This window comes from Solanum dulcamara, chromosome 11 (genome assembly GCF_947179165.1).
Source record: "Solanum dulcamara chromosome 11, daSolDulc1.2, whole genome shotgun sequence".
NCBI classification, from domain to species: Eukaryota; Viridiplantae; Streptophyta; class Magnoliopsida; order Solanales; family Solanaceae; genus Solanum; species Solanum dulcamara.
Window position 1 is genome coordinate 62,904,929 of NC_077247.1, and position 14,328 is coordinate 62,919,256.

At 32.7% G+C, this 14,328-nt stretch overlaps 1 protein-coding gene and 1 pseudogene across 1 annotated transcript; both read left to right on the forward strand.

The window, feature by feature from the left end:
* The first annotated feature begins 7,287 nt into the window (after positions 1 to 7,287).
* LOC129874465 (glycerophosphodiester phosphodiesterase GDPD1, chloroplastic-like) lies at positions 7,288 to 9,470 on the forward strand. Its single transcript, XM_055949749.1, has 6 exons — positions 7,288 to 7,556; positions 7,638 to 7,819; positions 8,219 to 8,278; positions 8,365 to 8,742; positions 8,811 to 9,007; positions 9,098 to 9,470. Exons 1-6 carry the CDS (start codon positions 7,475 to 7,477, stop codon positions 9,321 to 9,323), a joined length of 1,125 nt encoding a protein of 374 aa, XP_055805724.1. The 5' UTR covers positions 7,288 to 7,474; the 3' UTR covers positions 9,324 to 9,470.
* Positions 9,471 to 11,512: 2,042 nt separating this feature from the next.
* LOC129872799 (NAC domain-containing protein 83-like) lies at positions 11,513 to 12,438 on the forward strand (annotated as a pseudogene).
* The last annotated feature ends 1,890 nt before the right edge of the window (positions 12,439 to 14,328 follow it).

Below are 14,328 nucleotides of genomic sequence, written 5' to 3' on the forward strand. Positions count from 1 at the left end.
TTACGTGTCTTAGTGATTATAGTAAAGCGGGAGAAACAATTACAACAAGTTCAAATTTGTATCAAGTGGAGACTAAAAAACATTAGTTAGGTGATTGAATGTATACCTGTCAAATGGGTCAGTTGGCCCCCTAACCGGTCCATTAAGGGCTCGATACGGGGGAGATCGGATCGGGTATCGGTCCAATACAAAAAAAAATTGAGTTGATTCGATCTATTTTTAGCCTTGGACCGGTAAGATCGGCCCAGTAAGGAACCGGTACCGGCCCGTTAACGAATTTTTTTATTTTTTATTTTTGGAAAAAAATTTGGGCCAGATTTCAAAAAGAATCGTTGGGCCCAACGGCCAAATCTGAAAATATGCCAATTTTGTAAAAAAAAATAATAATAATAATTAATCAAAAAAAAATCTATAAATACCTATAATATTTAATCATTTTTTTCCACCAACAATAATCTAATTCTCTCAATTTCTCAAATATCTCTTAAAGTTATATCAATCTTTTATTATTTTTTGCAATTAACAACATCAAGTGAAAGTTTTCAACTTTCAAGTGTTCAACATTTCATCAATTTTATGATTTTTTATTTGATTCCGGCAATTTGGTATAATCGTTCCTTCTCTTGCTTTTATTTAGTAAATTAATTCTAATATATTTAAATAATTAATTTTTGTGTTTATAATTTTTATTAGTTTAGTTTGAATAAGGGATAGATTAAAAAATATAGATAAAAGTGTTAAAAATTTGTGTCCCATCGAAAGTAGTGGTAGTAAGAAAAAAAATATTTTCGATAGAGGTAGAACAAGTAGAAATTATTCTCATATGCCTGAACACCACCTAGTGAATTTGGAGAAATAGGTGTAGGTGTCAATGATATGAATGAAAATGAATATCAATAAACTTACGGTATAAAAGAACCAAATGAATTTGAAGTAGAAATAGAACAAGATGATAATGATGATGTGGATGTTACACCAACTAGTCCTGATGTAGATTTAGGTAATGCTCATCTAGAACTGTTAATCTTCCTCCACGACCTGTAAAAGAAAGAAAAAAACTAATTTAGTCTGACATTATTTTGAACGCATAGCCAGAACAATTGAAGTTCCATGTAAAGAGTGTCAAAAAAAAATCGAGCATAAGACCAGGAATAATAGAGGTAGAACGTGTCAATTGACTAGACATCTATATGATGAGTATTCTAATTGGAAAGAATGAATAGAGGGTGCTACTGGGCCAGTGCAAGGTAGAAAAAACCCATAAATCAAAAAATTAATGGGGCGTATAATAAAATGAGGAACAATGAAGAGATAGCGAAAATAATAGTTGTGGGTTGTCTACCTTTTTCATTTGCTTTTTCTGATTCTTTTATTTATTATATATAATCAATTTATAATTTCATGTATAACAGTATTCCTAGAAGTACTTGTAGGTTAAATATTTTTAGACTTCATGGACAATATGCATATTATTTACATTGGTTATTAACAAATCATCCATGTAGAGTTTTATTTACTTCCTAACCTGATCGTGTTATAAATAAAAATAATTATTTAACTGTTACTTGTCATTGGATAGATAGTGATTTTATTATGCAAAAACGCATTTTAGCATTTCAATATGTTGAAGACTGAAGGCATAATGCACAATTTATTTTTGATTATATATCAATGGTTGCAAAATATTATGGTCTTAAACACAAAGTCTTATGTATTTCTTTTGATAATGCATCTAACAACACCGCTGTTATTAATTTTTTGAAAATTGAGTTTTTCCCTCCTTTAAATAATATTTTTCATGTTAGATGTGTTTATCATAAATATAATTTAACTAGTGAAATTATCCACGCTTCGTGCGGCTATATAATTATATATATATAATAATTCTTAAATGATTTTTGTTAATAAAATAGTATATAATATTTATATTCAGATTAGTGTTGGATATATAAAATAATATTGATATTTTTGTTCAGTTTCGACATGATATATTTTTCTTCTTTTTTCAATATACAAAATAGAGATTTTTTGCATCTTTTTAAGTGCAAACTATTCATATGTGTATAATCGAACAAAATATTTATTGTGGTAAAGTAAATGGAAAATATTTACTATGGTAAAGTAAAGAGAATAAGACATCAAATTTTGAAATAACAATATACGGTTCTACGTTAAAATATTTTTTGTATTTTAATTTTCTCTATATTTTATAATAGTACTTAATTCTATATTCAAATTTTGATTTCGTAAAAAAATTGAATTTCTTCATTGTGTCTTTATTATTACATTCGCTTATAATAATTTTTAAAATATTTTAAACTACTATGAAAATGAAATGGAATAATTATATTAATTGTGCTTCGTAACAAAAAAAAAAGTAGGATAGTAGTAGTATTTTCAATACATCTAGCTAAGTTATTAATAGAAACCAAAGTTAAAAAAATTCTAGCAAAAGTAGCTAAGTTACTAATACAAGTCAATGTAAGAAAAAAAATTAGCAAAACTAATTCCTAATTATGCTTCAAAAAAAGTTTTTCTGCTACCATCTTCCTTTGCAAGTAGATCCGTCACCATATTCTGCTCCCTAGCTATGTCAAACTCTTCATCATATGCTACAAATTGAATAAAAAATTTAAACATAATTATAAATAAATAAAATATTATACCAATTAAAAAATAAATAAATAAAAAGAAATTAAACTATACAATATATCTACAATTTTTTTTTTCAATTGTTCTAACAATAAACAATAATCATCTCTTCAAATATAACAGATATTGTAATCAAACTATGGTATGTGATTATAATGTTAGTGTCAACCGCAGACTGATTGTTAGAGAAAACAATCACTATGATACTTGCTTGAAGGATGATAATACATAAATTAATAAAATATTAAAAAAGCATGAAAGTACATAAAGATAAAAGAAAGGCTTGAAAATTAAATATTTCTTACCTTCATGTACTTCTTTTTTGTTATATGTGAATTAAATCACAAACCAATATATTGAATAAGAGAAAGGATAATCTTGAATGTGAATCTGCATGAAACTAAATATAATTTATATAAGTAAAATAGAGAAAATCTAAAGAAAGACTTAAAAATAAAATATTTCCTACCTTCATATATTTCTTTTTTGTTACATGTTACTTCATTCACGAATCAATATAATGAAGAGAAAAAAGAATAATCTTAAATGTGAATGTTCATAAAACTAAATATGAATTTAATAGGCAAATAGAGGAATACCATAAGACATCATAAACTTACAAATTAAAGTTTGGAGGTTATGGACATGAAAATTATGAAGGTTATGAATATTATTAAAAGTAAAAATTTAAGAGGTGTAAATCATGGGTAATTACTCCTTGTAAATAAATTAAATAATAAAAATACAAATTCTTAAAATATTATCATTTTATGATTAGAAGAAAGAAAAAAAAGAGAAAAAAGAAAAATGAATTTAATAAGAATAGAAATTAAAGATGTATGAGTTATAAATAATTACTTCTTGTAAATTGGCATTTGAAGAGTCTTTATTGTAAATGTTTCTCCATTAATAAAATATTTATTTATAATAAATTAAGTAATTTACTTTTACACTACAATAATTAATTTAAACAAGGAAAAAAAAGGCAAAAAAGGAGAAAAAAGATAAAATCAAATGGAAGCCATAGAGAGGTGGCACATCACCTTGTTTATGTTTCTCCTTTATATTATATATAGATTGTAAAAGATGAACTTTATTTTTTTGAACCAACAATTGAAAAAATTAGGCATGCAGTTGATTTTATTCAAGAAAATAATAAAAAAGCTAGACTTAAAGAATTTAAAAGAAAATGTGAGGAAAATAATTTTAGACCTAGATTAATGCCCGAAGAAATTGAGACTAGGTGAAATTCGACATATGATTTTTTTTAAAGACTTGTAATATTTATACAACCCCTATAACTACAACTTTTAACCAATATGCATATAAATTTTCGAAGTCATGTTGGAAAACTCTGATTGTACCAAAATTAATGATGTTGTTATATTTTTAGAAAAATTTTATTTGGCTACTCTTGAATTTTTCGGTGCTTATTATCCTACTGTTTCTAATATTTTAGCTTATTTAATCAAAATTTATGTATCAATTATGGAATATAAAAAGAAAGTTGATTACAAATATGTTATTGTTGAAATGATAGAAAAATTTTAAAAATATTTTCTTCATATTCCTCATATTTATTTAATTGGTGCTATGTTAAATCCGTCTATGAAATTTAATACTATGTCTGAATGTGTTCGCCTTATATATACTATATAAAAATTAGAAAAGATGAAGATCCTAGTATGTTTAAGGCGATGAGTGATACAAATGATTATATTCAAACATTATATAATTATTGTATTGATTTACTTGATAATGCTACCCCTAGTCATACTGTTCTTCTATCTCGTCCTTCCAACGAGCCATCATCTTCTAAAAGGCATGCATGTGGTATGCCTGCCTATGATTTTTCTAATTTATCTATTTAGAATAGAATACAGTCTACATCACAACAGAGCATAAATCGGGACGAACTTAATTATTATTTAAGACTAATTGCAAAGACCTATGATGAAAATAGTGTCACTACACTGTAATGGTGGAAAAACAACAAAAAACAATATCCAGTATTATCAACAATGGCCAGGAATGTGCTAATTGTTCCAATGTCAACTGTTTCATCGGAGAGCGCATTAAGTCAAGGAAGGCAGTAGATTGAAGACAATCGACACTCTTTGGGAGCAATGACATAAATATTTTAGTTTGCCACAGAGATTGGATTAGATCAGAGCATAGGAATAAAGAAAGAGCAAAGGACACGGAAGAAGACGAAGAACTTGAAGAAATAACGTCAATTGGAGATCATTCAGCACAAGCTAGTCCAAATTATGGATTTATTGATTTTAAAAATTATGAGCCAATTCTTGTCAATGTTAATACAGATGAATTGAAGAAAATGATTCAAAATATGTAGAAGTTACAATTTATTATATACAACTAATTGTAAGTTTGTAATTTGTATGTTTTGAATTTTATCAATTTATTAATAAAGTCAAATTTTTTCCCTATAAATTTTGTATGATTCAATTAAATAATTATTTTTACTTTACATAATCATCTAAGGAAATTAAATTTGTAGTCACTATAAGATTTCAATATTTGAAAAAATATTATTATAATAAATAGTACATGATGAGTATATTTTTTATACATTGTAAGTATATATAATATATAATGTAAGTAATAAATAGTATATTGTGAGTATATTTGATATATATATATATATATATATATATTGTAAGTAATAGATAGTATATTGTGAGTATTTTAGTTATACATGTAGGTATATATATTATATAACATAAGTATATTGTTATAATATATATTATATTGTTAGTATATTAGATAGACATTGTAAGTACATATAATGTAAATATACTTGATATACCTAGTATGTACATATAGTATAATGTAAGTATATACATACTAATAGATAGTATATTGTGAGTATATAGTGAGTACATTATTATAATAGATAGTATATTGTGAGTATATTAGATATACATTCTAGGTATATATACTATATAACATAAGCATATTATTATAATAGATAGTATATTGTTAGTATATTAGATATACATTGTAAGTATATATAAGGTAAGTATATCACTATAATAGATAATATAATGTTAGTATACTTAATAAACATAGTATGTACATATAGTATAATGTAAGTATATACGTACTAATAGATAGTATATTGTGAGTATATAGTGAGTATATTATTATAATAAATAGTATATTGTGAGTATATATAATATATAACATAACTATATTATTATAATAGATATTATATTGTGATTATATGAGATATACATTGCAAGTATATATAATGTAAGTATATAACTATAATAGATAGTATATTGTGAGTATATTAGATGTACATTGTAAGTGTGTGTGTGTGTATATATATATATATATAGTGAGCGTATTATTACAATAGATAGTATACTGTGAGTATATTAGATATACTGTAAATATATAACTATAATAGATAGTATAATGTTAGTATACTTGATATACATAGTACGCATATATAGTATAATGTAAGTATACTAATAGATAGTATATTGTGAGTATATTTGGTATACTCTGTAAGTATATAAATAATATATTATTAATTATATAACAATAATATATAATTAAGTATATCACTGTAATAGATAGTATATTGTGAGTATATAAATTGTCATAATTACTTCTATACTAACTGAATAACGATATACTATATTGATGATTGACTAAAATTTTTAAAAATACATAAACGCCGAAAAAAAGGCCCAACGATCCCGTCCCATTGAGCACGGACGCCAGAATTGCGTAGTGCGCGTTGCTTCCTCATAATTCTATCCATACATGTCAATAATTCTATCCATACATGTCAGCATCTCGTGGCTACACATCATCTTCTTCTTTAATAATTCCATTGCTGATGGAGTACTATATCAATTGCAATATATTACTTTAGGATTGCTTTGCTATGTCAAATTCAAGGGAAATCCTCTATTCATACACCAATTTCGATTTATTAAAATTACTTCACCTCACTGAATTTATATATTGTTGTTGTTAACGTTAAGTTCATCAATCATGGCTAGTCGTAATTAAGAAGCTAAGTTTACTTATTTGCCAAGTGTAAAAGAAGGGAGTATACTTGGATATTAGTTGTTATTTCGCATCACAGTGTATTCAAATTGCTAGTAATAGTAATATGAATCAAATGTTTGCACGTTTTACACCTACCTACTCGGTCAAAAGAAAGCAATTAGCTGTATGTAGGGTGACTATCAACACAAATCTGATAATATTAGATTTAAAATTTGTGTAATCTTGTAAATTCTGTATTCTTAAATTTATCATATATAAGTTGGAATTGAAAATTTTACTACACATAAAAAGAAACAATCTTTTTAAATTGTAATAGAAAAAGTATTCATTTTCAAAATAGTATCATCTGGTATATTATGATGCATGCGTAACACAACTTGTTATGTTAAATTTGGGAAAAATTTTAAAATAGTAATTAAAATGTTAGTAGTTAGTTGTAGAATATACTGCGTTAAATTTAAGATTAACTCTAATAGTTTGAAGAATAATTACTAGTAGTAGGAAGGAAAATATTTTTTTAACAAAAAATGTAAGTAAGAGGAGAGATGGAAGAAGTTGAAGACGCGTCTGATCTACGTGGGGAGGGAGAGAGAGGAATATCCAAAAGCATAACACCCATCGCGGATTGAGAATATTCGTTCTTGGCTTATGGAGATCCCCTTACAATTTCAGCCTCCTTAAATACCATACTTGCTTCTTCCATTCCAAACATCTAACACGATTTCCCCTTTCTTTCTCCAAAATCTCCTCCCGTTTTCTCTATAGTATAACAATGGCTCTTACGGCCGTTCATGTTTCCGATGTTCCCAATCTAGATCAAGTCCCTCCTCTATATTCCACCCGCTTCTCTCAAGGTTTTTTTTTTTTTTTTTTTTGTCTATTTTCTGTTTAATTCTCATTCCAGAGAAAATTCTTTAAATTTTGATTTGGTGCAGGGGTTGAAATTGGAAGAACATCCTTCAAGCCATCGAAATTTTTAGTCGTTGGACACAGAGGGAACGGGATGAATTTGTTGCAGTCGGCTGATCGGAGAATGAAGGCCGTTAAGGAAAATTCCATTCTTTCTTTCAATGCTGCTGCTAATTACCCAATCGATTTTATTGAATTTGACGTTCAGGTACCCTACCATAATTTCCGGCGAAAACACTTGACCCCACAAAACTATTGTTTATTACGGATTTCCGCGTACAATATTTGATTTTTCTTCCGAAAATGAAGAAAAAAGGACCCGTCTTGATTTTGGACTTTTGCTGTATCTGGGACGTTACTTATATATTCCAAAAAAAAAAACTAAAGCCTAGATCTTGGCCGAAAAATTATGCTAGTTTGAGCCCGCAGTTTGTTCACCACACAAAGTATTCTGTAATGATACTGATTGATCTCTCTTTTTGTTTCTCTGCTATCTTTTGGGATTGCAAATAAATAGATGTAACATGAAAAAAGTTGCTGATTACCTGGAGTAAAGAGCCCTTGGGGTTTGACGGGAAAGTAAAGAAGTATATCTCATTTTTTGTAGGTGACAAAGGATGGTTGCCCTGTCATTTTTCACGACGACTTCATCCTCACTCAAGATAATGTAAGCTCTATTAATTTCCAATCCCCTCAGCTCTCTCTTTATTTTATGTACATTGATCTTGATTCTCATGGTTGGAATTTTTGCAGGGTACAATTTATGAAAGGAGAATTACTGAATTGTCGCTTGCTGAATTTCTTAGCTATGGACCCCAAAGAGAAGAGGGTCTCGCTGGAAAACCTTTAATGAGGAAAACAAAAGATGGAAAGATTGTTAGCTGGACTGTTGAAACCGATGATTCAGCATGTACCTTAAAAGAAGCTTTTGAGAAAGTTAATCCATCTATTGGTTTTAACATTGAGCTCAAATTCGATGACCACATTGTTTATCAACAAGACTACCTCATCCACGTTCTTAAAGCCGTCTTACATGTTGTATTGGAGTCTGCTAAAGGCAGACCAATTATATTCTCAAGTTTCCAGCCTGATGCTGCTCTGCTTGTCAAGAGTCTCCAGACTTGTTACCCTGTACGTTTCCCTTTTGGAATCTATCAATCTTAATTACCTCAACAAGTGCTTGACTTTAAATCTTGCAGGTGTTTTTCCTCACAAATGGAGGTACAGAGATTTACTATGATGTTAGAAGGAACTCGTTGGAAGAGGCCACTAAACTGTGCTTAGAGGGTGGTTTGGAAGGGATTGTTTCCGAGGTCAAAGGCATCTTTAGGAATCCAGGAGCAGTTAACAAGATCAAAGAGTCGAAGCTCTCTCTCCTGACTTATGGCAAATTGAAGTAAGTAGTAGTATATATCAATATTTGATTCAGGTGTTGTTGCTTCTGAATTAGTCGACCGACACTAACTGTGTGTATTATGTGTCTCAGTAATGTGCCTGAAGCTGTGTATATGCAACATCTGATGGGAATTGAGGGAGTGATAGTGGATTTTGTTGAAGAAGTAACAGTGGCTGTGTGTAAGCTAGTGAAGAAGCCAGAGGAGGTTGGAGACGAGATATTGCTGGAAGGGGAGGAAAAAGTTCAAAATAGACCTCAATTTTCACAGAGGGAATTGTCTTTTCTGCTCAAGCTTATCCCAGAACTGATACAATAACAATTGCACTACCCTCGTTTGATGATTGTAGATAGTTTTTTTTAAGCCTTGTTTACAAGCCTGTGCACTCTTCATTTAACCCCCTTTTCAATGGGATTGTCATACTTATATAGTAATAGTGTATAAATTTAGATAGTGGACCTTCAACCTTTTTGTTGTTTTTCTTCTTAACCTTTACTTGCACCCCTTGTATCATTTTTTCTGGTCATAATGGCCGCTACGTAATCATGAGTAACATATCCTTGTACCAGAGATAAAGAAGCAAATGTTTCCAATAGCAAAATATTCTATTATGTGTGTTCATAACTTGATTTGCAAATTACTCTACTACCATCTCTATTACTATTACAGGATTCTATTATTTGTCACGAGTTCAAGCCTTGGAAAGTGCCATGCGCCTATCTCGCACATGCCCGCCTTATGCCATGCGCCTGTCATGCTTCTCGCATAGCCCGAGTTGCTTTGCCATCACACAAGCACCCCAGCTTGGTTGCGCCCCCATGCCATGGGCATACAACCACGCACACATCTACTCGTCCACAGTGCAGCGTCGCCCCACGACTGCACGACTAAGCCATCGGACCCCTGCTCCGCTTGGTTGAGCCCTTATCAAGGCTCTTGTCCTGGGCCATGTGCGTTTCCTTACTATGCCCTCCTTTGCCTTGGGGCATAGCCTACCATCGTCAACGCATCACGTCCTCGCAGCCCACAGTGCAGCGTCGCCGCGCGGCCTACACGACTTAGACCAAGCTCACAAGTCAGCTCACAAGGCTCATGACTTGAGTCCCTCGATTGCTCAATCGGCCAAGGGGTCTTGTCCAACCAGAAGGTTAGCCCGGAGGGCCCAACGTTCCTCACTACAAGCCACCCCTTGCCTTGGGACGCCCAACGCTGGCCATCGTGCCACGCGCCGCCCATGGAGCTCCCAAACTCCCATGAGTACCTTAGGCATTCCTATGACATGCCAAGGCAGGCCCTTGAAGTCCTCCTTCAAGGCAGCACACTTTGGGCGGATCGCCCGGGGGAGGCTGGTAGGCTGTCACCGAGTATACCCCCCTTATATATGCTTAAAAACATAAAACCCATGAGGCAGGAGTAGACATCCTTCTGCCAGAGAATCATAATGAGCCATCGCATGGCCTCCCGAACTCCAAAACCCGTTCCGCTTGGTTGTGGTCACTTCTCTTGACTTCCTACGCACTTCCATGTAGTTTCATCCCGTTCCCATACACATCCAACGAGATATAGCCTTCGGACTTATCGCATATTTACGACAATGCCCCTGATCTTGGCTAAGTCAAGCCCTTACCCAAACGAACTCCGATTGGCACCAAATTCGGTAAGCATATACAAGGTTATGCTAGGAAAGCATCCCTAGCCCGGAATCCCCAGATTCCATTTCTACTTCGAGAACGTGCGGAGGCAACATTCCTTGCCGCACGCGGCCTTCGCCTACACGCTAGGCCCTTGGACGTGCTCCCAAGTCTCAGCCACATCTTCGGCAATGTTAGGGCAAGTCATCCCACACTCATATGGCCAATGACCCTTGCCCTACCCCTTTGCCACATGTACCTTCTCAGCCCTCCATCAGCTCGTGCCGCGCACGGCTATCCCGGCTTGTGGTCCACTCGACCACATGATCCCGCCCTTGTTAGCACCCAAAACTCAGGGCGTAACAAACCTGACACACCCAAAGTCGTCATCGTCCTCGATGACACACAACGCCGGCAAATACCCGAAGTCTGCCCCCTTAGGGCTTTACATTGCGGGCCCCAATTCCTTTGGAGTGTTCTTGAACTCCTCGAGCTCCTCTTAAGGTTGGAGTAATGCCCCGCGCACTTCCTCCTTCCCAAGTTTTATCCAAGCTGCCTCCTGCACTTCACCTCCCGGTGTTCACTTGGACGACGTCTCCACGCCTGCACCCTCTGGTGACTAACTTTGTGGTAACAACCACACCATGACCCTCACGGCCTTCAATTATCCGGAAACCTGGTCCCTCTCAGTAACCCAAATAGCAACTTTCTAACACCACGACGAACTAGAGCCTCGGAGGCTTCCTCGAGCGAGTCCTTGTCTATAAGTCAATCATGGTCATCGAGTCCGCGTTCATATAACCTGTACTATACTATAAGACAAGCTTCCTCACTCCCCAAACGCCAAACTCCTTTGTCATTTTTCAAAGTCCAGATATGGAGGAGGTGAAAGCTGGGAGCTTAAATCTGCCCATTGGATTCAGGTTTCATCCCACTGATGAAGAGCTCTTGGTTCATTAGTTGAGCAGAAAAATATTTGCCATGCCTTTGCCTGCCTCAATCATACCTCAAGTAGTCGATGTTTTTGGCTCTTTTCCCTGTGACTTGCCTGGTAAATTTAACCTGCCTATTCCATTATTTGATCACCCTTTTTATCTTTTATTTATATCCAGTGTTATGTTTTATAAATACTTATTGGTGAATCAGATTATGTTATAGCAGGGGACTTGAGGGAGAATAGGTATTTCTTCTGCAAAACAAATGGAGATATAAATAGCAATGGCAGGAATTGTTGTGGTTACTGGAAGGCAGTTGGCCAAAACCAGCCAATTGTTGTTCCAATAAGCCACCACCAACAGCGGTTCCTTAATGGAACGAAAAAAGCCCTTCGATTTCACCATTCTGGATATGTAAGAAGTCGTTGGTTAATGCACCAATATTCCCTTGTCACCATTAATAATGGTACAAGTCAGGTATTAACACTGCCATTTCCTCTGATCCCATTTATACCTTATGTGTGTTAATATAAACATAACTTTGCTCGTCGCAGAATGTTAACATGACGAGTCAATTAGGAGATTGGAGCATCTTTTGCATATTCCAGAAGAAATCAGTAACATCCAAGAATGGAAAGATTGTTGCTGAACAATGTAACAAGACTAGTATCCGAAAAAAGAGGCCTCTTGATGAAGACCAATCAGATCCAGCCTCTCCCTCTTCAAATTCAGCAATTACGCATATCTCTTCTTATCAATCACTGGAATTAGATGAAGAAGTAACAAGTTTTTGATCTTTAACTTTTGTTTGTGAGCTAGCATCCACAGAAGTATTCTATTTGGTTCTAATAGCCTAGCCAGGATAGAAAATTGAGTTTCATTTTTTTCTCGAATGGAGGAACGGTATACGTATAGTTCAATTTATTGTCTTTGCTATCCTTAATATCTTGGTGAAAGAATCTAAGGGGATGACATGAATAAAGATAATGTAACAGAAACAACAAGCTTCTAAGATATTGTAACAGAAACAACAAGCTTCTAAGATACTGTAACAAAAACAACAAGCTTCTAAGATACTGTAACAGAAACAACAAGATCCTAAGATACTGTAACAGAAACAACAAGATTCTTACTCCATTAGTCTTCAGTTTCCAATTCTATATTTCCAATCTTCACTTCCTAATTACTTAAAATATGAATGTTATGAAAGCAAAGCAATTAGACACGGATTCGAAAGTTAAATATCAATCCAAAGACAGTATTAATCTTGTTATCGATTCTCCACAAGACAAAGTGATAAACATGTTCCTGAAATATAACATTCCATCTGTTTCAATTTGTTTATCCTACTTTCCTTTTTATTCGGTTTAAAAAAGATTGCCTCTTTCATTTTCTGATAACTCTTTAATTTCAATGTTCCACGGACATATTTAATATCACAACTACAAGATTAAAATACATTTTGATATATTCTACGTATCTTAATTTAAGACCATAAGATTCAAAAGTCTTCTCTACTAATTTCTTAAACTCCTTATCAAATCAAATCATGACAAACAAATTAAAATGTATGAAAAAAAGCAATAGGAAAAAAACTCAAATATGTCATCGAACTTTGAAAAAAGGCTCATTTATGTCATCCGTCGAAAGTTTGGCTTATAAATGTCATTGTCGTTTGAGAAAAGTCCCAACCATGCCAGTACTTTTTAACTTTGATTATGCAAAATCATTTTTACACGTGGCCAATTATAATTCAATCTCATCATTGCCGTTTAAGAAAAGTCTCATCCATGTCATTACTCTTTAACTCTGATTACGCAAAACCATTTTTACACGCGACCAATTAAAAAATAATGACACAGAATATAAATGAATCTTTTTTCAAACATCAATGACATAGATGAGTCAAACTTAAGACGGATGACATAAATGAGAGACATATTTGATCCTTTTTCCCAAAGGATCAAATATGTCTCTTATTTATGTAGGAAAAATTATGCGGATAAGCAAACATATATTAGTTAATTAACTAACATAGCTATAGTTTGAATTAATTATGGCTCGCGATAAACATCTAGCTGTAATTACAGTTTGAGTTTTGTATAATTCACGCGATTATACAGTTGAGTTTTATATAATTCGCGTTATTTATACAAATGTTGTGGGCGAATAACGAATCTCGATCAAATAGCGTAGCACGGGACCGAAATTGTATAGCGAAATATACAAACACTACAAATTGTATAGCGACTTATACAAATGTTGTGCATGAATTGTATAGTGAAATATATAAACTTTATACAAAAACTGCGAATTGTATAGCAAATTATACAAACGTATATAAATGTTGCGTGAATTATACAAATGCTGTTATAACTATAGGCCTATAGCTACGAATTATAATTAACAAACTATAACTATAGAACATAATTAAGATATTTTTAAGTGTCTATATATGAAAATTCTCCGTATATATTTTTTCATTTCACATGCTTTGGTCCAGTGCTTGGCAATACACATATAGATGCAAGCCACATACGCAATAAGAAAATTAATGGACTGGATTCATTTGGTTTTCGTTTATTTACGTCAACAAAAATGAACTAGGGCCTGAGACCTGAGAATACCATGAGCACTAAGCCCAGGCCCAAATTATGTCTTGTTGACATCAATTTCACATCAAGCCATTGAGCCTGCAAATTCACTCATTGTTAAACTCAGTCCATTTTCCTTTTCCTTTCACGTTTGGGTTTTGTG

Excerpts from the sequence above, each read along its gene's own strand:
- LOC129874465 (XM_055949749.1), top strand. The coding sequence starts at position 7,475 with ATGGCTCTTACGGCCGTTCATGTTTCCGATGTTCCCAATCTAGATCAA. Across the intron at positions 7,557-7,637 it reads TTCCACCCGCTTCTCTCAAG|GGGTTGAAATTGGAAGAACA; the intron begins GTTTTTTTTTTT and ends GATTTGGTGCAG. Across the intron at positions 7,820-8,218 it reads TTATTGAATTTGACGTTCAG|GTGACAAAGGATGGTTGCCC; the intron begins GTACCCTACCAT and ends CATTTTTTGTAG.